Genomic DNA, 25303 nt, shown 5'->3' with positions numbered 1-25303 from the left:
CGAACGAACGCGGTGGCAAGTGGTCGAGGAATCATTTCGTGAGCTGGCTGCAGCTCCGGAGGCCTCTACCAAGGCGCTGGGTGGGGGAGAAAGAGGGATTCCTTTCCCGGGGGAGGCTTTTCAGCACCCTGGACAGCACCGCTCTACCCCACCTGCGGGCGGCCAGAGAGTTTTATTCCGCCTTCCCCTGGACCCGCGGGGATGCGGGAAGCCGGGACTCGGGCGCCTCCCCGGAGACGGACAGTGCACTGGGGCGGGGGGGGGGGGGTCCTGCATTGCCGGGGGTCAGAGCTGGACGCCTGGCCTCTCACCGGGGGCAGCCGAGCAGACCTGGAAGCCATGGGGCGGCTGGAGGGGGCGAAGGGCTCCCACCCAGGCAGCTCTCTTGCTGGGGTGATTTTCCCCCGACCCCCCCTCCCCATCCCCTCTTCCCGTGCTGAAATCAGCATCCTCCGGCGCAGCGGGCACCTCTCCCGGGAGGCGCCCGGGGATGATTTCATCACTCGGAGGTTGTCAGTCCAGACAGCCCGGCTCTGAGCTCACCAGTTCCGGTCACGTTGCCGTGTGTTTACGCCTTGCCTGGCTGGCTGGCTGGCAGCTCTGCGCTCCCCGGCAGCCTGCGGCTTGCAACCCGGTCCGCGGCGCTGGGGAGGGCGGCGGGGGGGCGGCCCGGGCCCGGCCCTGCCATGGAGACCGCCACTTCTTGGCCAGTGCGCCGGGAGGAGATCTAGGGCAGAAGGAAAAGAGGGGCTGGGGGAAGGGGGGGGTTGCATTGCGCCCCCCCATCTGAGAATTTTTGGGGGGGGGTGGGGGGGGTTTTGGGGGATGCGGGTGAACGCTGGGAGGGTGCCCTGGCTTTTCTAAGCCTCCACCCCTCCAACAAGCTTCGCCCTTGTCCAGCTGCTGTGCAAGACCTCCCTTGATGACACCCTGCAGCTGCCAGCACGTTCTCCTGTCGCCTCCCCAGGTAAGAGAAGATGGGCATGTTGTCGGGGGGGGGGGGTGGTCAGCAGGGGAGATCTGGTCTTGGAGATGGCGGGGGGGGGGAGAAGAGGTGCGACACAGAAAGTCCGCGGGGGAGGGGGGAGGGAGCGGCGGCGGCGGCATGATTGCATGGGAACTCCTAGTGTTCATGAATGTCCTTAGCTGAGTGGGACTCAGGTCCAGAGCAGCTTCAGAATTGGGATGATCATCAGGCAAAGTCATCCTGAGCTGTGTCCTGCTCAGATCTGTCCTCTCCTTTAGACTAGAGTGCGGGGGGAGGGGGGGGCGGAAGAGGGAGAGAGAGAGAAAGAAGAGAAGAGAAGCACCTTTAGTGCCTGGTTAAACTCAGAAAAGAATTAAACACTAAAATCTAGTGGGTTCAGAGCCTGTTCAGTGACCCTGACACCAACTTCTCTAATTAAAACCATGCCCTGAGTCCCAGCAGGGCCCATTTCACTGAGGCTGGGGTGGTGCAAGGAGAGCAGTGGGTGGTGAATTCCAGCTGTTTGATGGGGGGGGGGTGGTTTTGATATCTCTGCCAGTGCTAAGTTATTAAAACCCTTTATAAACGCGCTCTCTCTCCACCCCACATGAGAGCATTCCCTTGTGCTCTCCAGCTAATGAAGGGCTTTAAAGTGGTTCCAAGCTGCAGTTCTTTCCTGCAAGAATTAAAGAGCTAGCACAGATTTAGCTTTTCTAGGGCCAACAGAAGTAACATCTCCCTAAGAGGATATGCAAGCAGGTTTTAGACCTACAGTGGTGAAAAGGTCTTGTGTAACCTGGGGGAACTTTTCTTCCTGAAGTTGCCTGGAGCCCTTCTTGGTGCAGTTTTAGAAGTTGCCTAGGCCTGGGGCTGATAGCTCTTCCTTCCTGGAGCTTCTGGTGCAGATAATGGTTTCAGAGGTGCCTGAGACTCTGCAATTGCTGGTGGAAATAGGTGGAGTCCATGAGAGTTTTGCCATTCAGAGTTTTGAATTCAGTGACTTCAGGATCAGGCCAAAAGGAATCACTTATGATCTCTGCACAGTGTTGATCGTGGCCCAAATTCTGCTCCCAGAAATGCTAACATGAACCGCGATAATTCCAGTGAAGCCAAAGAACAGAAGTTGGCCTTATGTTTAATGTATGCAGTGAAATAAAAAGACATTAGCTGTTACTCGGGCAGGAATGTTTAAATAATTGATAGGAAACAGCTTTTTCATTCATGTTTACCCTGATTGAAGCAGATAATAAGACTAGCAACTAGGAATCTTTAGGTGTATGAATGCTGTTATACCTTTTGAAATTTGCCCAGTTCCCTTTGCAGGACTGATGCCCAAAAATTCACAGCAATTTATGGTGTACTCCAAGTAGTCAACATGAGGAGTTTATCTACTAGTAATAAATCTGTTCAGAATTCTTCAATTTAGTTGAGCTTAGGCTCCTGCCCAGGGTTTAAAATGGTCTTTTTTTTTTTTAAACAAGTCCTTTGCAAACATTTTCCTGCCAGTAAATCAAAGAGTTTCCACTTAGTAATTAACATGTACACTGAACCAATAGTGAGCGGGACTTTCAGAGATTAAGACCTGAAGAGACCATTATGATCATCTAGTCTGATCTCTTGCAGATCAGAGACCCTAGAACTTCAACCAGGAATTCCTGCATCAAGCCCAGTAGCGTTTAGAACTCTTTTAGAAAGGCATCTGGTCTCAGTGTAAAGACTAGAAGTGTTGGACGAAGACTGGCACACGAACAAGGGATCTTGTGCAAGAGACCTTGATTCTCTTACTAGCTTTGCCAAAGATTACCTGTGTGACCACAGGTAAGTCATGTATGGACTGAGCCACTGCCCACTGAAGAGTCCTTCTGTTGACTTTGATGGGCATTGGATCCAGCTCTTGGTACCTGATTTTCATGGCTCCTATATGCTCGCCACCTCAATGGTGAGTCAATGGGAAGGAAGTGCTGGTGCTCAGCATCTCTGTGAATCAGACCCTTAACCTCTCTGTGCCTCAGCATTCCTATTGTAAAACAGGGGTACAGGTATATACCTACCCCACAAGGTGGCTATGAGTTTGTTAGTGTTTGTAAAGCACTCCAAGGTCCTCGGAGTAAAGTGCTTTGAGGTAATTGAATGGAAAATGCTACAGAAGGGTAAAGCATTACCAATCAACTGTTCCTTGGCCAATAGGAAAAAATACTATACATCAGGAATGACAGACGATGACCTGTGCATAGCTCCTCATCTTTTAAAATGGCACAGCGGTTAAATCTTGTGAAGTGACTGTTCACCTATATTCATTGAATTAAATACTCAATGAATTGTTGCTCTCTCTACTTTACAGTAAAGGCAGAGAAAAAAAAGGAAACAATCATTCACTGAGAATCAGATTTAAAAATTCTTAAGCAATCCAGGTAGGTTAACAGATAGGCAGATTGCCACTGTAAAGCAGTAATTCAGCCATAGGGTTCCAATAATATAACACACTTGAGCAAGTTATAAATGTTAATCGGAACCCCGAGATTGAATTACAGCCTTAGTAATTGTTTTTGGCCCTTACGTTGATACTCATAATATACAGAAGCACAATAAATAGAAGGGGAACAGAAGACTCATTTCTTAAAAATGAAAAGATTTGAAGAGTGGGTTTAGAGCTTGTGAAAGGTGACAGAGTGGCAGCCCTGAGAAAGCTCAGTGGTAGCATGAGAGGTATCATTGCATTTCAACCCTGGTTTGACCCTAGCCTTAGCTCCACCAGCTAACGTAGACAATGACTCAGTTGAACTCTTCCATCTCTGGCTTCTCTGCTGTTTGCCCTTAGTGACAGCAGCATGACTGTGCCTTCTTACCAATGATGCCATGGTGTTCCAATGAACACAACTAAGTGCATGTCATGTCAACACAACCGTGCCAGTCTCAGTGTTCACAGCAATTTCACACACGCCTCCTGGTGATACAGCAGCTCTCTAAAACTTAAAAGTTGTGAAGAAGTCCAGCTCTATGGCCCCCATTCAGCAAAGCACCAAAGCATGTGCTTTAAGCAGGCAAGTAGACCCATTGAAGTCAAGCACGTACTTAAGGGGGAAGATTTCCAAAAGCTCAAATAGGAGTTGGGCAGCTTACTGTCTTGGGAAATCTCCCTCTGAGTGCTTTGCTATATCAGTGCCTATAAGAACTAGGTCAGCCACTGTGCCAGTCAAAGGAGCAGGATACATCTTCTAATAGATTTAAATGCCTTAGATCTTGGTTCTAATTTCATATTGGTCTTGTACCAGTGTAACTGCATTTAGTTTAATAATACTTAGCTCTTATATAGGGCTTTTCAATCAGTAGCTCAAAGCACCGTATCCCCCATTTTACACATGGGGAAACTGAGGCATGGCTCTGAAGTGACTCACCCAAGGTCACCCAGCAGCAGAGTCAGGAGTAGAACCCAGGTCTCCTGACTTTAGTGGAATTACTCCTCATTTACACTAGTGTAAGTCAGTGGAGAGTGTTTAGGCTTCTAATGGACTTGGAGCAAAGCTTGCAGTTCTTACAGCAGGAATTTTACCTGAGTATCTATACTAGAGGCCAGAGAACCATTTCACAAGGGAGGTAGAGGGAGACATCACTGGAGACTAGAACTAGTTAGAAACTGGTGATAGTGTCCACTAAAATTTTGGAAAGAAGAAAAACCATGCTCCATTGTTTAATGTTTACTGAGGAAATGTCAGAGGGATTTTAATTCATTCTTCCCTTCTTCACTGGGAGGGGGGGAGAATCTATTTTCCACTAGTAAAAAGGGTCAATGGAAAATTTTCAACCAATTCTAGTAGAGACATTTAATGTAGACAAGACAAGATCACTTGAAAAATAGCACTGTAGATATATATGTACTAAAGTGCTCTGTCCAGTCTAGTGACAGATGTTTCCAGAGATGTGATTCCCACAACTTCCCTTTAGAAACCCTGTTCAAAATCTGGATAAATTCCACCTTTATGAATTTCCTGATATTCACTTAGGCCAGATTCCGATCTTGGTTACACCTCCATAAATCCAGAGGCAGTGGAATTAGTCTAGATTAATACCAGGGTAAGTGAGAGCAGAATGTGTCCTTTGCTCCAATATGATTTGTATTTGCAGGGTCTCATCATGCCTGGACAATAGAGTCAGGAAAACGTTATAATCATTATAATCACAGAAGCCATTAAAAGTGATTCCGCAAGTACTGTAACAAACATACAGCCATAAATAAAAATATCCCCCTAGCATTCAATGAGCACTAATTAGATACCTACAAGATGCACATAAAAGGAGCGCCAGCTCAGCTAAAATTGTTATGGGCCATCATGCCATGTCTTAACCTCTGCACATTGTTTTAGTTATAAGTGATCAACCGTTAGATGGTTAAGAATGGGTCACAGTCTGGTGATCTGTTAGTGTCCAGCTGCTAGCGCTGTATTTTGAATGGGACGAAAATGCTAATTATATTTGTGTTCCCAGCCTAAATATTCTGAAATGGGATGGACTTAACCAGAGAAAACTAATGAACAGGACTAAAGTTATATTGCTTCTACACAGAAAGATAGGAATAATTGGGAAGTCAAACTAATATAGACCTGGATTTTATTAGATTTGAAAAAAAAAAAAAAAACAGAATTTAAAGACTGCATTGAGACTTGGATGACATGCCTTCCTGGGAGAGTCAGGAACCCCTAGAGACCTCTACATGGGCTATCCAGACATGCAGGGGTAAATAGGCAAAGGAGTATTTGAGCTTGATGTTTGTTTACATCGCTCCCTATGTAAAGGGACCTTAAAGCACATATAAATTAGACTGTCTAGCGTTGCATAAAGTGGTCTTAGTATAAGTGTGGATCTGGCCTTTGCTATCTATTTGTGTTTACAAATCTCATGAGTGGGTTTCTGTACCTCCCATGAACTGTTCAATCTAGATGGTGGAAACAGCATTAGAAGACCAGAAGCCTTATTTTGCATTCATAAATGCTCCTAGTGGTAGCCAATGGAAAACTACAACCACCAAAATAAGCTACATTCACGTTTATCCAAATTCCCTCTTTTTGGTGTTTTGAAGAATCCAAACACACAGCCCTAACACAATTCTAATCTCAGCAATACTGCCGGGGCAAATCCAGAGTGACCCCATGGATTTCAATGGAATGATCAGAACAGAGATCCTGGTTTTTGATCTTCTTGGACTGCAACAATGAGTAATTTCAGTTTGATGCCCCAAGCAGCACGTAAGAAAAGAGAACATTAATTGTGGCTCATGGCTCTAGGCTCTAAGCAACTGAACACAGTATCAGGCAACATCACAGATTTGGTACACCCCCCGTTTCGGTCCTTGTTGACAAATGTAAGCCTGACATCAGATGTAAAAAGAAAGCATTCAGTGTTGGTTAGCCCACCTCTGCTCCCATTGAAGTCAAGGGGAGTTTTACCATCAAGCAGAGTTAAGCCAACCACCAGTGAGCTTTCTTGAAAGTCCTAGCCCAAATGCCTCACTGTTCAGAAGACTTCTTAGCAGCTTTGCTCATGAGGATGATCAGCATCATTTTGCATATGTTAAAAGGAGATGAAATCTGACAAACCTATCTTCGGCTGGTATAAACTGGCATAGTTCCACTTTAAATAGCTAGTACAGAGCTCTCAGGGAAGTAAAGGACAGTTCAAAGGAGTGGAAACACACTGGGATCAGCAGAGGAATGGGACTGGGACAAAGTCCACACCTCTCTTCCCAAAAGAACAGAAAGCCATCAGCACTAACACTGCACAGTGGAGGTAGAGCTAAGGACCAGTCTTTCTAGGAAGTGTGTCTTACAGGTTCCTCCCTGAGCCTGATCTTCAGAAAATGTCCGTTACTGCCACACATGGGGAACGTTCACTGTTTCTCTCAAGCTGCAGTAGCTCATGCTTTTAGCTCTAGAGGTGCCCATTCTGCCCTCCCTGACCCCCATTCAATCCCCAGTGGTCAGCTGAGATGGCAGCTATCACATAAAAAAGCCTCTCCACCCCCAAAAGAAAACCTTCTGCTCTATGCCAGTGGATGGTATGGTCTTAGCCATCAAAAACAATCCTTAATAAAAAAAATATCTAACTGAGAAGGTAAGATATCTCATAGTTAGAGCAAGGTCTGAAGGACTTCCCAGCCATGTTGTAAGTCAGACAAGTCACTCACCTCTGTGGCTGAGTTCCCTCATCTGTGAACTGGGGCTAAAACCACCTACCCATCTCCTGGGGTGTGGCATGGCTGCATCAATGAATATCTGTAAAGTTCAATGAGATCCTTGGAGGAAAAGTGCTATACAATGCAAAGTATTACTAGAGTGGACTTGTCTAATACCTGGTTATCAGCAAGTGATCACAACAGTAGCACATGTAAATATGGCTATATTAAACACACACAGCTATTAATTTAGCTTTAGTGCCTAATTTTGGAAGTCCTGATATTAAGGCTCTCAAATTTTCAGAGGTTTTGGCAACAGAAAGCATCGAAACTGGTGTTTGCCAAGGCTTATTACAGTGATCGAGCTTATTTGATTAGGAGGTGGGGGGGGGGGGGGAATGCCACAGAATTAAGTAAAAATCCCTGGGCTGTAAGCATAGTCTAAAGCGTTTGCTTAATGTTGATACTGTTATGGCAAAAGACGTCAGATGTAGAGGAAAAAAGAAATGGGATAGCTTCTAAGTAACAGAATGATGCACTCCATCCTTTGGAAGATTTTGCCAGCAAGCACAAGCCATCAACATGGTTTGATGCAGATAAAAAAAAAATCTATTGTTTCCCCCACCCTCTGGGTTTTATGCATGGAATAAGGATGGCTACCACATCCACATGTGATGGTGTTTCCCAGGATTACAGATTCTTTGAGGTTTATTTTTATCTCTGCGGCACAGTGGCACAGGTAGGCAGGCTAATGCAGCACCATTACAGAAGAAATTAACATGTAGCGATGAACTCCCTAACCTCCAGGAGCTCATCCTCCGGCAAACAGAGTTGACATCACTGCTTGCCCATCATGTGAATTACCAGCAAACATTGTTACTTCCTCTATAAGAGAAGACAAATCTCCTTGCCACATAATACTGATTGGGTGAGACAGAGCATATTGTATTTTTCATGCATTAGATCTCATGCATTCAGAGTACATAGCTTGTCAAAGGACAACTGATGGGCCAAATTTACCCTGGTGTAACACCACTCAGGGGTGAATTTGTCCCAGATAGAACTCCACTCAGCGATGAATCTGCTTTTAAAGCATAACTAAGATGTATGGGAAAGGAAATACACTGCAGCATTTTCTGCATATAATTACTGCTGCTGTTTCAGAAAAACTAAACAAGTTCAGGCCAGGGCAATACTAGGATAGGAGACCTCCAAAGAAAACCCAGGAAGTGCATCAAGTGGTCATGTGATTCAGTAAGTGATACCGTCCTCCCCCGCCCCCATCCTGAACCAATGCCCCTTCATAATGTTGCGGGGGGGTTGGAGACCACAGTGCTTTTGAATTTGCCTTCTTTTAAATAAAACCAACGTCCTAACTTACTTTTGGTCCTTAGGAAACATGACAGTTTTGGAAAGAGCAGGGGGGTTAGCCACAAATTTGGATACAATTATATCCTTCCTAGCTAAACTTGGATTCTGGTGCTCTGGCCAGTCTGGTTTTAAAGTGTCCCAAGCAATGGAGCTTCCCCTGATTTCTCAAAACTATTTCAGAGTCTTAGTCCATATCACTGCTGTGCTTCAGATAGAAGTTGCTTCACCTTAGGCCACAGCTCTACCAAAAGCCTCACACAAAGTATTCACATGCACTTTAGCTCTAGGAGGGACAAAGAAGTGGATTCAGAAAAGCCATTTTATTTCTTTAAGAGGTCAGGATGTCCTAGAGATGGGGCTGAGCTGCAAATTGCAGCTCAGAATCCAGAAACAAATCCCTCTCCAAAGTTTGGTGTCTGGATTCGGGTCAAGATCTTATTACAGATCATAGGGACCAGCTACAGAATTTGGATCCAGATCAGAGTCCAGCTTCCAACCCAGGGGGTGCAGATCTGAGCTTGGTTTCAAGCCCTGTAAAGGAGAGAGGAAATTCACTGTAGAGTGCTATGTATTAACTACTCCACTGAAGACATATGTAGTACAATAGAGACCATTTGTATCTTACACTGATTCTTAAAAGCAGTCCCCAGTGTAGGAACATCCCTATACTAAGGGCCAAATTCTGCTCTGTTATGCTGGTGTAAATTTCAAATCAGTGGAGTTGTTCCAGTTTATATCAGTAACAGAGGACAATTTGGCTAAGCATTTTATTCCTTAACAGTTCTTCTGCCATCCCATCATATTTTATGGACATGTACACACTAAAACATTAAGGTTGCAAAATCAACCCTCAAAAGTTAGACAATGCCTAATTCAGCCTCCTTGTGCCTATGCATTAAGATGCAGTCTTTAAACATCTGATCACATACTATTTTTTCCCACTGGACCCCTGCCTCATTCAGAGCCGGACTTGCGGAAGTGCCAAGTACTCTCAGCTGCAAATGAAATCAATGGGAGCTGTGCTTTGAACATATGAAGTGCTATCTAATGCTATGTACTCTTAAAAAAAAAAAAAAAAAATCAGGTGCTGGATGTCTGAAGTCAGGTAGAAAACAGCTGATACTTTTGACCTTATTCCCATTTTACAGATGGAAAACTGAGGCATGGAGATACCACCACCACCACCACCCCCCCACACACCTCTCAGGCTGTTGTGAAAATGAAGTCATTAATCTTTGATACATTGATACTATAGTGAGGAAAGCCATTCAAAAACCACCACACATGAGGAAATGCATAATTCTGTCTTCAGAGCAAGGTTTGAATAGTGGGCAGTAAGTAAGGAATGTATGCCCCATGCAACAGTGAGGATAAAACAAAACATTGAATAGCTGCTCATTCAGTGAGCACCAAACATTCTGTGCCCTGAATGAGGAAGGGGTCCTATGGAAAAAGAAATAAAATGGAAGAGTGTAATGAAAGACTGCAAAAGGCATATGCACAAAGGTTCTGAATTAAGGTTGCACAGGCATTTCAATGCAATTCTAGCAGTTCCTAGCTTTTTAGTATTTGACTGTGCAGTCTTAATGTTCTTATATGAGAGAGAGAGAGAGAGAGAGAGATCCTAGTTTCTGAAAAGTAAACTAAAAAACATATCTGACATCAATTGATGGCCACATGGATCATCAGGCCTAGATTGCCTGCTCTACCTCAGATCCCATGTGTGACCCTAGGAAAGCAGTTTAATCTGTGTCTCCATGCCCCATATACACAAGGGGGGTGATAAAACTTCTCTGCCCAATCCGTAATACATGTGAGACACCAAAGCGATGGGGGTCTTAAGTAAAAAGCCCTGGTGAAATCTCTCTAGGTAAAGGGACTCACAGGGCCCCAAATGTGTGGGAAGAGAAAGGAAAGACTGGGGTTCAGCTGCTCGTAATATATCTCCAGTAGCGTTAGGCTCCCCTTTTAAATGTCTCTTGTAAAGCTGCAGGAATAATTTTCACCTCCCCAGTTGAATCACAAGTACAGTACACAGCTGCATGTCTGATCACGAACCATTTACTCCCTCCAGGCTTGGACTGTTAATTTTGTTGCGATGGAGACTTTGTCCCTGGAGCACCAGATCCAGAGCGTGCAACGACATATCACCTTCCTGAAGAAGGAACAGATGGAACTGCTCCATGACCTGCACCTCGAGATCCTCCGATTGCAAAAGCACTGCACAGGTGAATTTTTGATGTCATGGCTAGCCTCACTTAGGACACCTACATACATCTTCCCATAGAACAGGTACCACAGACATGAAAGCCATGTACGCTTTGAAGTGTGATACTCTCCCATTATGGTGTACAGGAATTGAGTAGTTATCCCTTTAAGTAGTTGTGAACCCTCTTGTGGCACTCACTGTGTTGTATGTTTTAGAAATCAACCAGAGAAGTGTATATGCATAACTAGGCCCTACGTGTTTCTGTAGGTTTAATGACATGGTTATCGGGGCCCAACTGTGCCTGTGTGATTTCTTTGTGTGATTATTGCTGTGTAAAGAGCAAAAGACAAGGGGAAAATGGATTCCAAGCAGGAGTTTGTGAATTTCCTAAAGGAGAAGGTGGCACACGCAGGCTTAGAAGCCACTGAACAAGGAGAATAGTGTCCTACTATAATTACCCAATGATAATGCAAGATCCAAAATCCACAACCCACGAAGCAGGGAAGTTCCAATCCATTTCACAATCCAGAACCAAAACTCCACAGCTGGCCCTTATGTCTACCAACCAAGAGAGCCTTGCAGCATTTCTTGAAACGCCTCTCTTCATTACACGTTTTGATGGACAGAAGGTTAAATGCTGCTTTGCAGCCTCCAGGCTAAATTGTCTAAACAAGCAGAGGACACAAATGGGATTGTAAGAGGGCTAAGGCTCCACCACGCCACCTGCTTAGGCGAATGTGACCTACCAAGATTGTGGCTCCTGATCTGCTGTGAACACTCCCTGCTGTGAGCCAGTGAATTGGGAGTGGGTGAAGCCAAGGAGCTGGGGAGCGAACAAAGCTTTTGCTCTATATCTGCGGCTTATTGGTCAGATGCAAGGATGCGGGGGGGGGGGGGGGGAGGGAGAGCAGCACTTTGCAAGGACTGGAATAACTTGTTCCTCTCCATGTTCTGAGGGAGAAGCATTTCCCACACTGCAGCCGAAGGTAAGATTTCCCGCTCGGATAGACATACCCGCACTGGCGCGGATTGAGCTAGTGCGCTAAAAATAGTGGCATGGCCACAGCTAGCTGCACTGAGTACAATCCCAGCTGAAACCCGAGGTACATACCCACAGCATCTAGCCCCGCCTGCCGCCCATGCAGCTGCAGTTACACGGCTATTTTTGGCAGCTAGCTGAATCAAAGCTTGCGTATGTAGCTCTAGCTGAACTGGAAATTACAGTGCCAACCCTGTTATAGACATTGCCAAAGAGACGTGTCTAAGGACAGTATCTCCTGGGGGATAGCTTCTGCACCACCTCTTGCTTACCATGGCTGTGCCTGAAGGCAAAAATCCAGTCCTTAACTGGCTGCAGGGAATCCAGTGCTGTCCTCTTTGCTCACAGTACCATTGCAGACAATGGGATGGTTCACGGAGCAAGATACTCCTCTATAGACCCCCCACAGGGGGTGGGGAGGTTCCCAAGCTTGGGCTCCAGGCTGAGCCCAAACACCTACCCTGCAGTTTTAGAGCCCCACAGCCCAAGACCCTTGAGCATGAATCAGCTGACATGGGCCAACCCCAGGTGTTTCATTGCAGTGTAGACATACCCGGAGTGTCCTTAATCCTGAATACTCACACTGTTGGCACAGTTCTCATTTTACAAACATGGTCCTACAATCCTAACCAGGTATACGAGGATCCCGCTGAATCCAAATTTGAATAATAGCCACTAAAGCTTCTCTCGCACTGTGGGTAACAAAATGCTACCTTGGCTGAGATCCATGCTGGAGACTATGGGCACATTTTACTCCGACACTCAGCTGGCAGAGACTTGTGCTTATAAGCCATCATTGTAAAGCTACCCTTTGGTTTAATTCTACAGTCGATCACAATGCACTTCTTGAGAGGAAATTAGCTTTTCCAGTGTTCAGCTGCTACTCTGTGTTTGACTCACTATTGCTTTATCTTGCATTATCTATACTGCAGCAATTCACTGGTCTTGGGGGGGGGGGGGGGGGGAGCATGAAAGATGATCCTGCCACTTCCTCCACTGATCTGTGCCTTCAGAGGTATTTTGCCTCTTGTTTATGGATTCAGATGTAAAAACAGTTCATTCTTTCTCCCGCATGCGTAAGGACAGGAGAAAGGCTGGGCTTCATTGATAACAGCAGGGATGAGATCATACCAAAAGTCTCCTTCAGAGCAACAGGAAATGGGATCTTTTCTTCTTTTTTGCAGTGAGGAAATATGAAATCAATTCTCTGACCCCTACCTCAGTCCAGAGCAGCTCAGTAACATGCAGCATCAGCAGCCCTCTTGTTTTGCTGCTTTAGGACGGAGATGCTAGACGGATGCTAAAGCTAGCAGCATAAATATATTGGGTTCCCCCCCATTGCTCATCTAAAAAAAAAAAAAAATCTTGTCTTGTTTAAAAATTCATGCCAAGGTATCACAGTACAAGCTGCAGCTTTTTCCTGCTGCAAAGCAACCTCCCACCATTTCCACAAGATTTGCAGTTTGTGGCCTGGGAAATTTTCTTTAATGATACAATTGTGCAAGTGACACAAAAGGAAGAGCTAGCTTTTAAATGCTAGCCCAAGGGGTAATGTTGTAAAATGCAGTTTCAGAGTAATACCTAGCTTTTATAGAGTACTACTCTTCATTAGATCTAGTCTGAACTCCTGCTTTAACACAAGGCAAAGACCCATACCCAGTATCTTCTGCTCTAAGCTCATAGAACTTCTGGCCATCATAGGAAACAAATGGTTAAGGATCTCATCACCTAAATAGACTGTAGGGGGCAATCCAAATTTGACAAGGAAGTGGACTAGACTCTGATGGGGCCTTGACCTTCATTTAGATTTCCTAGGTTCTAACAACAAACAACTAATGCAATCTCCGATTTCTAGGATTCATGAATACAGCATAAGTTCCCAACATGGAGAAGTTAAAGAATTACTAAGGGACTGATTCTGCGAAGTTATAGGACACCTGAAGCATCCATAGGTTTGGGGGTTTCAGAGGCTGCCCCTAAGGAGCTTCAGACTTGCAGTGTTTAGGAACCCCACAGGGCACATGCCTGAAGATAAAACCTTCTCACAGAGCTTAGGCACTGCACAGGAGAGGTGTGGCCAAGGAGCTTATCTCCAGCTCTGCAAGTCTTAGACATGAAGCTTGAAGCTAAGAGGGGGTGATAGGACCACAGATTCACCATGTGCTAACTGGGGAGCCACAGGAGCCTTCCGTGAACCTGGGGGGTTGTGTGAACCGGAGTTTGGGAAAGTGAGGGTCACTTTAAAATCCTGTTGTTGCCCATGGCAGGAGATGGGCAGGTCAGAACGGATTTGTGTCTTCATCTGGAGAGGCTTTATGAAGAGCAAATGATTCACTTAACTCCCTCCCATTGCTGAAATTTGTTCTAACTCGTACAGTATCTTTCATCAATAATTCAGCAATGACTAATTACTCATTGTCTTCTAGCTCTCCTCTCTCTCACTGACTCCAAGGAAACAAAGATAAGTCTGCAGTGACAAAATCATCTATTTTCCCCATCCCTTTCATACTTTCGCTGTTCTATTTTTTAACTAGACCCAAATGCAGCACTTCCAGCCATGAGAGGAAATAGATTTCTTGTGCATAAATCAGGTTTGGAGGCTTTGAAATGCCCACTGGCTTCAATGACCCCATTACATACTTGGACATTATAGATCATTTCTTCCCCACCATGTCTAAGGATAGTACCATTTTACCAGATCAACTGGTGTAAATCAGCAGTGCACCACTGGCTCCAGAGCTAGGCTGATTTTTGCTAGCTGGGACACCATAAGACTTCTATACCACTGATATGGTCATCTATCCTGTGTCCGACACCTTAGTATCGGAGTGCCTCTCAAAGTCATAGATGCATACACAAGATGTGTGTAAATCAAGTCCAGCATAGGCAGAAGCAATGTAAGATCCCACACACCAGTGTACTTCACCTTGGTCCTGGATGTGCCCATGAGCCATTTAACCCTTGATTTCTTGGATGAAGTTTCCAAGACGGAGGACCATTAATAAGGCTAGTTTTAGTGAGGAGGATGCCTAGCCACTGGGAACCAGGCTGAGACAGAGTATCTTATGTCACACAGGCCACTGATACAACATCAGACAGCAGCGACTTTTGGTCGTGATCATTCAGGGCTAGGATCTGATGTCACATTTTCAATGTCGTCTTTTATCTTTCAGTAGGAGGCTAGCCCTGGGGAGAACCGTATGGCATGGTGTCTGTTCTAAAAAGCAACTTTTTGCTACTTTAGCAAATTCTCCCATTTCCCAGCATTACCTTTCAGAATAGCTAGTTTGTCTTAATCCTAACTTCTTAGATTCCAGAGGAATTCTAGACACAGGTTGCTGTAAGCAGCGCACTCCAACATATGCACCATTTTCCTATTTGCTTGTTGTTTCTGGTAACAAGCCTCTCACCCAAAAGGGCTTTTTCATTCCTGTTGCAACATTTTGTCAATATCGGGTTACTAATAACGACTCATCAGGAAAAATCTTTAAAAACCACTGCACCGCCTCCTCCTGTGAGGTAGAGAATCAGAGATCAGCAAGAACCCTTTGGACAGCCTGTCAAATGCGCTGTAGATTAAGTAGCGGCTTCCCTCCCCTGAAGCCTTCCCTGAGGCCCATAAACTTCTATTTAGCACCTTCCACATGTAACCACAGCATGAGATTTGCCTGCAAGACAACCACCGTCACCTGCCATGTGCCAACAGGCAATCTCAGGTGGACCACAGGATGATTAATTCTGAGCCACCCACCTTTCCAGAAGCATGCTCTAGCCACCCAAAGCATCCAGTCAAGTTAATGGATTCCAGGAACCTCAGTTCACCTTTTCACAGCTTTAACCAGTAAAGCTTTGGAAAGAAAAAAATAAATAAATAAAGAGTGCAAGTTTACAGAAGACTCCATAAGCAGTAAGTGAAAGGCATGTAAAGTCTGCTGAATATTTGACTGGAGGTCATAAATTACAACTGGTTAATGGCATTCACAGCAGTCAGAGTGAGATTCCTCGGTAGCAATTTACCAAATGGAGTTATCCTTCCAATGGAGGGACGGGGACGACTCAAATGGAAGAATTCCAATCCTTGGAGCACCTGGCCAGCAAATTCAGCTGAAATCCTACTTCGCCTTCTAGCATTGTTTAGATGATATGGGATGGGGGAGGGGAAAGCATCTTTACTAAATATTGCAGCCAAAACCATTTCAGACAAATCACATTCCCTGGGTCAGTTCAGAAGTCCCCCCCACTCCCCCAGTATTTACAGTACCAGGTTTTATAGGAAGAAAAATGCTGTTAACAGCCCTATGGTGATTCATTTATTGAAATGACAGAAAACTTGGCTTCCCGCCCCATCCCCATTTTCATTTGTGCAGCATAAACACGTCAGAAATAGAAATGGATTTGTTCTGACTATTTTTCCTCTCTCCTGATCCCTCTCCAGTAATTAGAAGATAAACTTAAATCTTCTGGCAGTAATTTGTGCGATCTGCTAGCGCCTCTGAACAGAGGGCTGTGTAAGGGAGAGCTTGGGCAGGAGGCACGGGGCCTGAATTTCAGGAAGAGGTCCTGAGGTGGCAGCTTGAGGGATTAGCCATGGAATCCAGCACTGACCATAGGAAGTCTGAAAGATTTAGAGACTAGTGATTTTTGGGTTGCCTCATCTTTTGGGTTCTCAGGTTGAGCCACCTTAAAGATTTTCAGGGGGAGAATGCTCAGCGCTTTCTGAAAAGCAGGCCACTTTTTAAAGTGTCTTCAGTTGGGCCCCCCCCAAATTGACACCCAAATATCACTAGCCATTTCTGGCCTTGAGTTTTATTCTCCATTCTAGAACATGACCTTGAGCAAGGCACGTCACTGGGTCACGTCTAGCTGGGCTAGAGCGAGGCCTCCCGCTCGTTCTACATGGACGCAACGCCACTAGGCCTGGTTCTCCATTGCCCTGCCCCTTGTGCCATCATTTATACCAGTGCACAGTGAGTGTAAATGGCTCCCATGGTGGTGTTTTACACTCACTTTTCACTGGTGTACAGGAGTGCACAAGGCCCATCGCCCTCAGTGGAGTAACTGCTGGTCTGCACCAGTGAGAGTGCAAAATAGGGTCCCATATTTCTCAAATGACAGTATCCAAGAAGCTTTCCCTCCGACGTCCCCCTTCTACAGTCTTAACCCTTCCACAACACATGCATCAGTAAGACAAAAGCAGCACCCTTCCTTGAGAATAACGGACAATACTGACAGGCAGAGGTTGGATTCCACGTTGGATGGATCCTTGTTTGACCATCTGGATTGTCTTGAGAAATGGCAACGTATAAGAGAAGCTGCCTCACCAGTGGCTGCTTACACCAAGCAAACTGAAACAAAACAGTGAATCACTCAGCTCTTTCCTGTTCAAAGTCAGCACTGTCAGGAAATATCAGTGCTAAGGAGCAAAAGTGTGTTAATTTCCCTTTGACACAGCCACATGGAGGGACCAACCCAAGCTTCCCAAACTAGCCAGGCAACACAGTTGGATGTAGCAAGGTGACCATTGTGTAGTGTAAAGGCAGTTTACTCAAGCCAGGGGATTCTAAGGGCAGCAACCAGCACACATTTACAGAGTGGAACATCAGGAGCTAAACCGCTCTGTAGTGCAAATGCTTGGAGTTTCTATTGTTAAGTCACCTAGCTCATCTCCCTCCCAGGTCAGGGTTGTTGTTCTGCTCTCAGGTCTGCAGGCTTGGCAGTATGTTGTTTATAACCCATCCTATTTTAAAATTAAATGAAGGAATCCAAGTTAAAGGAGAATCACCAATGGGGAAGGATTTTAAAACATTTGAGGGCCTTAAATGAGGTTGATGTGCTTTAGTTGTAGTGATAAGCAGCGGTCCGTGGCCCTGTTCTCCCAGAAGGTATGGGAAATTGCCACTGAAGTCAGTGCAAGGTACTTGTAGCCTGGAGAGGGAGAATTGAAGAAGCACAATTTGGACTTTGTTTAGAGCCCTCTTCAGCTTTGCCAGAGCAAAGACTGATTAAAGATGGTGTGATTTAGTCTGGGAAGAGAGGGAGGGAGATTAGTGCTCTGTGACTTTGCCTCTGTCTTGCATGTGATCTCTTACAAGTATATAAAAAGCATTTCCAAGACCTGAAGGAAGTTAATGCTGAAGAGAGGAAGGGTGTGTGTGTTAAAGAAAATTTAGGTCACACATTCAAAGAAAGCAAGACAATCAAGGTCCCATTGCAGCAGATGCCAACCCTGCTTGGAACACTCCTTTTGCGGGAGTGGGGGAGGGAGAAGGGGGAGTGAAGGCCTGACAGTACATGAATGGTGCCGCCAGCTCTCCCTCCTACGGATACTGTACCACGCGCGTTGCTTATGCAACAAACTTACCTTCCACCCCTGCATTGCAAATGGAAAGCCCAGAGTTGGCTCGCTGCTAAATTCAGCATGAGGCCATTATAAATCACAGTGCTCTCCCCACCTCAGACTAGACCATCAGTAATTTCACCTTGATAGAAAGTCTGTATCTTGAGACAATGCAGACCTAGAGGGACAAGCTCAAAACATCCACTAGCAAAGCTAAGGTCTGATCCTGAAGCCTTTACTCACATCAGTCCCCACTCATATAAAAGCCCTTACTTATGCAGGACACTGCTCTTCCAGGTTCTCTCTTTCCTATGTAGACAGGAGCCAGATTCTGCAAGTCCTTATTCAGATGAGTAGTCCTATTGGTTTCAATGCAGGATCAAGGCCCCCTATTATGTATATCAAAACTTTGAGACCTAAATTCACCCCAAGCCAGGGAGAGCGGTGTCTTGTTCTAAAATACAGCCACAGGAGATTTTGCTGCGCTTTTAAATGCGCCTTGTATCCCATTTTAGCTGTAGAAAAATAAAGCGGTCGATATTGATTTCCAATGGACAGAGTGCTGAATGGTTTCCAGAAATTACAGTAGGTTCTCCATTACCGGTACAGTCACTACAGATTTATTTTTAAAGACAAAGCACAGAGGCCTTGGGGGGGGGGGGGAGAGGGCGGAAATCAAGCCAAGTGATTAGATTCTGAAGTGTAGCAGTGTCTAATGTGATGTGCTACTGTGGAGATTAAAGTCAATATGAAAGCAGATTAACAGAAAAATCTAGGACAAAGATTAACCATTTAAGTTCAATTTTTGGAAAAAACCTAGCAATTTTGATGTTACTCTCCCCCGCACCTCCCTTAGCTCTCCAGCTGCTTTAGGTTTGGTGGTTGCATGATAATTATCTTGAAAGATAATTTGTAAAGGTTTGGGGTTAAAAGCAAACTATTAATAGATGCAAATTCACCCCACCCCTATCCCCATCATCCCTAGTAAAATCATGTTTTTAGCCCAAGTCTAGGAAGAGGGAAAGAAACAGGATTCTTGGGTTGAACAGTCGTTTTTGTAACACATATATAAACATCCCTGAAAGATCTTTGTGTGAGAATGAATGGCCAATGTAGTTTTTAACTGAGATTCATTGAAGTGAGAAGCTGCACATTTGATCTGGAGTAACTTTAATGGTCTTGGGTTGACATTTCCCTATGGTCTCTCACCAAGCAGATTTATTCCCAAACCACTGGTTTAATCTGACCGTATAAAAATCAAAGCTGAAAATATCATCCTAATTCAGAACTGGGACAACTCTTATGCATGTGTTTGCAGGATCAGAGCCTAACTTCATGCATCCGAGTAGACCCATTGAAGTCAATGCACTACTCACTGGAGCGGGGTTCCTAAACGTGGTTCGTGGCTTGTTCAGGGTAAGTGTGCCTGGCGGGCCACGAGACGCTTTGTTTACCTGAGCGTCCACAAGTACAGCCGCTCGCAGCTCGCCATTCCCAGGCAATGGGAGCTGCGGGAAGCGGTGGCCTGGCCCGTGCCACTTCCTGCAACTCCCATTGGCCAGGAACAGCAAACCGCAACCACCGAGAGCTGCGAGCGGCCGTATCTGCGGATGCTCAGGTAAACAGAGTGTCTCGCGGCCCACCAGGGGCTTACCCTGAACAAGCCACGAACCAAGCCATGAACCAAGTTTGGGAATCCCTGCACTAGAGCTGGTTGAAACTTGAGTTTCTATTGGTCAGGAAATTGTGACATTTCAAAGTTTCCTGTTGCCCTGAATTTAAAGATTCAGAATTTCCTGGAAAATTAAAGTTTAAGATTGAAATTTCTGAAGCCGCCTTACTGCAATGTTTCGCTACAATAAGGTCGAAGCAGTCATTTTGATACACACAAACATAGCCATATATTAGTATTTTTCCTGGCAGTCAGAAATATGAATTGTGGCATTTTGGATATGAACAAGAAGTAGAATTAGACCTGTCATTTCTACCCTTCTTTCCATCACTGCTTAAGGTCTGTCCTCCATCCCCAGAGGCAACCCCTCTGCCCAATGGTCAGAAAGGCATTGAGGGACTCCAGAGGGAAGAGCAGCAAGCCTTCCTTGGATATCGGAGAGGGCTGCCACCAAACTGATATGGGGCTTTTGAAATTGCTGCTAGGAAATCAGAGTTGAGAAGCCTCAAAAATGCAGCAAAGAAGCATGTGCATGAATTGTGCACATGGACACTTTTATGCAATGTTTTCATTGTGCATCCCATGAGATTTGATGCTTTCCTTAAACCCCCAGCTCTGGAGTCGAACAAAAACCGGAGAATCTCAGCTTTCATTTTGAAAAGGTAATTATGGAGAAAAGCTTGAAAACGTGATCTCTAAAGCCTCCAAGACTGGAAAGCAAAGTAAAAGAACCCAGAAAGCAGAGTTCTCATTTTTAAGCCAATCTGATGATTTGGGGGTGAAGGTGTCTGACTCCTGAGTTTTGAATCTTGGGATTGGCAATTCTGCGTATGTTCAGGATGGATGTAAAGAACTCCTATTTGCCCCGCACAACAAGTTTCATTGTTCCTACAAAACCCGAGGCATGATGCTGCATGTTCTGGAGCACCATCTACTGGCACTTTATCTGTTAACATCTACAGAGCTTCTGGAACAGCATGCATGCACAAATATACACAAGTGAATACACACACATGCACCCAAGCAGAACTATGTGAATGCAAGCATAGGTATCTATGCACACACAAGCACTCACACATGAGCATGTATGTGTAGAGACATGCATGAGACAAACATTCATACAGCATGTTTTTCCTAGGAGTTCAAAACTGATCTCTGTTCAAAGACAGCCAGCACCCAGGGTTTTGGGGTTTTTTTTTTCCCCTATTCTCCATCTTGCAATGCTCTTTGCTGCTAGCATGGCCTCCCTATGTAACCACCTCTGGGGCTGCCCCGATTGCCCGGTGACTGAAGACTGAGCTGTGGTGTGACTGCGTAAAGCACACTCCCTGCACGTCTCTGCTCCCGGCAAACAGCATGACAAGACCCAGGAGTCACAATAAGCTGCACTTGATGCTGGTTTTGCTTTTCTTAGTGAAAATACTTAGCTCTGATGCCATGCTTTTTCATGCTTCAAAACGCTCCACAAACATGAACTCCACAGCCCTGTGACGTAGGTACAGACAGCCCTCATTTTGCATGTGGGAGAAACTAAGGCAGAGAGGTTAAGTGACTTTTCCAAGGCTACAGATGGAGGGAGTGCCAGAGCCAGGCTGAGGATTTAGGAGCACCTGGCTCCTCTTCCTGTACTCAGAGCACTAGACCCTCCCCACCCCCCATCTCTGTCTCCCTGACCTACTCCCTGTTAGGAGTTACTAGATACAGGGATTCTGAAGCAGTGCAAAATGCTTGGCATTTCAACCGTAGGCTCTCCTAGCTCATAAACATCCTGAAGCAGTGCTGTGTCCAAGTCTAATTCCTGTGGCTCAGCACCTGTGAAGCAAGACTATAGGCTGCCATGCAAACAAGTCCATGGGTTGCCAAGTATTGGACACTGTGTGGTTGGTGCACTTAAGACGGCTCTGCTGTGATGCCACCAGGCTTTAGAGGAACAGGATGGAGGGGAGCGTGCAGTGGCAAATTAAGTTAGAATGCCTGGGATTTGGGCCACCAGACTTGAGGCAGCAGGAGGCAGTGACAAAGAAGTTGCAAGAGGCAGATCAATAGGACATGCTGTCAGTTGAGGCTGTCAGTTGCTGGTCTGCTGAGATGGGGTTGTGTTAGCTGGGCTACTACATTTGGAAGGAAACCCCAGGTCCATTAGATGTATCTGGGATGTAGAGTCTATTTAGGAGTCCCCAAAGTTTTGATGGATCCAGGCCCCTTTAGCTTTAATCCACCCATATGGCACTTTTCCAAGGAGCAGGAGAAGACATAAAGGCCCCCTTTAAACAGTGATTCTGGAGGGCCTCCCTTTCTCCAAAGAAGCTTTCAGAGAGGAGTTTCCTTTCCCCCACCGCCCCTTACAACAGTACTTTAACTTGGTGTGCAACGTTATCTAGAAATGAGCCTGAGCACCAAAATTCGGTTCAGATTTCAGCGCACACACACCAGCCTCAACGTCTGGGCACGTGCAGATCTCTTACAGAAATAGAAACCAGGCAGAAGAGAGGAAGGATGTTCCTGTGGCTAGGGAGCTGGTTTGGGGTTTGAGAGACCTGGGCTCATTTCTCTGTTCATACCACAAAAACTTCCTGTGTGATCTCTAGCAAGACACTGAGTCTTGATCTCAATTCCCCTTCTGAGAAATAGGAACAACAGCACTGCCCTACTTCATAGTGCCTCACAACACCACTAGGGCAACGGAGGCCACGTAAGTATCTAAGATAGAGGAGAAAACCTGGGTCTGGAGTCAGGTTCTAATTCCAAATCCCCGCAAGTTTGAGAGGCATTTGGATGTGGGAATTTGCTTTGGGGGCATCCCGGTAACGAGCCTGGACTGTGTAGAAAATTCTGTGAAAATCCCCTGCATTCTAATTTCTTTCTTGAACTGAGCATCCAAAATTAGTGGCTACTTTTGAAAGTTTGGCTTGCCTGTAACAGTCATGACCCTGCGGCATCCACATAATATCAAGAAATTACACTCCTCACCAAATGGTGATAGGTTTCCTACCCAGTGTGTGTGTTGCTGGTGATGCCACATGATGTGAATAACTATCCCGTCATGAACAGCACATGGGCAAATGAGATCCAAAAGCAAACTGTCAGCAGAATTATTAGCAAAGTACTGGTGTGTTGATTAGTGCCCAGGTGGAAAACGACTGCAGGGGGTTCTGTGAATTACTGGTAGGCAAACAACATGCAGGACCCTTCCCTTAAAATAATTAAAAAAAAAAAATCTCAGACAAGACAGACAGCCGGGATTACCCAAGCTTCCCAAGTTTATTGTTAATATATCAGTAAGAGCATAGGATTTTATGGCACAGGAGGCATTTGATCTGAATACAATTGCTTGAGGCATTATTAGAGTCAGACTATTGGGAGCCAGGGGCAGGGCCTAGGAAAAGAACATCCTGCCTGGAGAGGTGGCGCAGGATCTGGTTGTATGCTTTCAGGAGATGCAGCACAGAAAACACAGTCCAGGTGGGCAGGGAAGGGAGACTTTATGCCACTTTTTCTTTTACTCTGGAGTCTGGGCCTAGTGCAGCCCTCTGCACAAGTTAGAGCAGCTATTGGCTGTTCTGATTTACAGCAGCCTTCTGATGCTGTCTATGAGCTGTGTCACAACCCAGAATTTCCATCTCAGCATGCGCTGCTGAGACACTGGGGGGGGGCGGGGGGGTGCAGCCTAGGGCCACTGACAGCAGCCCTACACTAAAGGAAAACTCCCAGGCTACTTGCAGCCTCTTTATAGCAGTAGCACTTGGGATGTGGGGGGCGGGGTGAGAATCTCTCCTCTACTTTTATTGGACTATTATTTTTATTCCAGTAGCATTTAGAGTTCCCAGCCAAAATCAGGGCCCCATTGTGAGGGCACATTAAAAGCTCCCACTTGGAAAAGCCTGTGGTCTAATCTGGGACGCCCAGGAATGCTGTAGGATTGTTTTGTAAAGGTGTTCCCTAAGTGACAGGGAGAGAGACAGCACACTGCTGGCAGACAACAGGCAATGGCTAGAACAAAGAAAGGACAAAAGTGCTTCTCCTGCTGTAGAAAGACCTCGTCATTCTTAAACACATTGCACTGCTTAGATACTATTCTATGTCAGTGGGGGGGGGGGGGGTTAGAAATGCTGACAGAGAGAGACAGTCAGATTCTGCTCTCTGCATTGGTGTAATGCTGTTGATTTAAGTGGTGTGTTTCTGGATTTGCACTGGTGTAACTTAAAGCAAAATCCTATGGGTCTCATCTACGAAATATTAACAAACGGTTAATCCAGCTGGTAATATAGCTGTCTGTGTGGGAGAACAAGGAACAGCCTGATAAAGCAAGCCAGGAATAAAACTCCCCATGGAACAATAATGACATATTTCTGGGGGTGACTGACATAATCACAGCAGTTTTGCATAAAATAATAAGTCTTGTTGGTTTTCATGGTTAAGGAGAAAGTACAGTTGGTCTTTCCCATTTGAGTAAGGGCTCATCTACATGATGCATTCATGCACAACATGCTGGTGAACACTAGGTGGCCCAGGTGGACCCTGCCGATATGCACTACTAGTTCCCTATTGCACACGGAGAGCACCCCATTTCAAACAGGGCTACATTAACACGCACTAGGGAACTTTCAGCGAACACCAACAGGGTCCACGCAGGCCAGTTAGTGCACGACACGGGAGCGCAGACTAGAATCTACACCACCAGCTAGCGCACACTAACGCACCATGTAGACAAGCTGCGACGCAGCCTCTCAGTCCCCTTCGTCTCCAAAGGAGTCATGATCAGCATCTTCTCATTGTTGCAGGATATCTAACTATTTGGCAGGCTCTAAAAGTCTCCAAGCCAAATTGTTTGGGCTTCGTTTGTTCACTCACACTTTCTAATCTGTGGCCGCACTTCATTTTGACAAAACGCTTAGGCTTGCATGATCATTAAAAACAAAACCCCAATATTATCTTCAACATTGTTGATGTTTGCCCGTATCGATGTTTGCGTTATTCACAGTATTGTTAATACAGCAATGAGTATTTGTAGCCCCTAGAGAGATTGGAGCCCCATTGTACATAGACAGTGCTTGCCCAAAAAGCTTTTCTGATCAAGGTAGGCGAGACAGATTAGAGACTATACTAGAAGAACAATGAGGAGTCCGGTGGCAGCTTGAAGACTAAGATTTATTTGGACATGGGTTTCCCCCCCCCCCAAAAGCTTATGCCCAAATAAATCTGTTCATCTTTAAAGGCACCACCTGACTCCTCGTTGTTTTTGTGGATACAGACTAACACACCTCCCCCTCTGATACTATACTAGAAGAGTTATACCAGTATAAGTCAGTTGGGGAGGAGGGGGGTTATTTTTACCACTATAGTTATACCAATACAACCCGTAGCATAGACACATTGATACTAATATAAAGGTCCTGTTCCAACACTTACCATCTCTGAGCATCCCCTCACAGCCGGGCCTCGCGTTGCAGCACGCCACCTCAGCTTCCCCACAACTATCTTTGGCTACTCCAGCCAAGCCTAACAGACCCACAAAACAGAGGATCTTCAATCCAGCATCTTT

The 25303-nt window shown here is 45.5% G+C and overlaps 1 protein-coding gene across 1 annotated transcript in view; it reads left to right on the top strand.

Annotated features, from left to right (window-relative positions):
- The first annotated feature begins 922 nt into the window (after positions 1-922).
- CCDC92B (coiled-coil domain containing 92B) overlaps positions 923-25303 on the top strand; it is a 45478-nt gene continuing 21097 nt past the window's right edge. Inside the window, exons 1-2 of the mRNA XM_077836343.1 lie at positions 923-967; positions 10579-10732. Of these exons, the coding sequence (XP_077692469.1) occupies positions 923-967; positions 10579-10732 (199 nt within the window). The remainder of the gene's footprint in view (positions 968-10578; positions 10733-25303) is intronic.

Source organism: Eretmochelys imbricata, chromosome 17 (genome assembly GCF_965152235.1).
Source record: "Eretmochelys imbricata isolate rEreImb1 chromosome 17, rEreImb1.hap1, whole genome shotgun sequence".
NCBI classification, from domain to species: Eukaryota; Metazoa; Chordata; order Testudines; family Cheloniidae; genus Eretmochelys; species Eretmochelys imbricata.
Note: the sequence above shows the minus strand (reverse complement) of the source record. Positions and strands in the feature narration are given on the sequence as shown.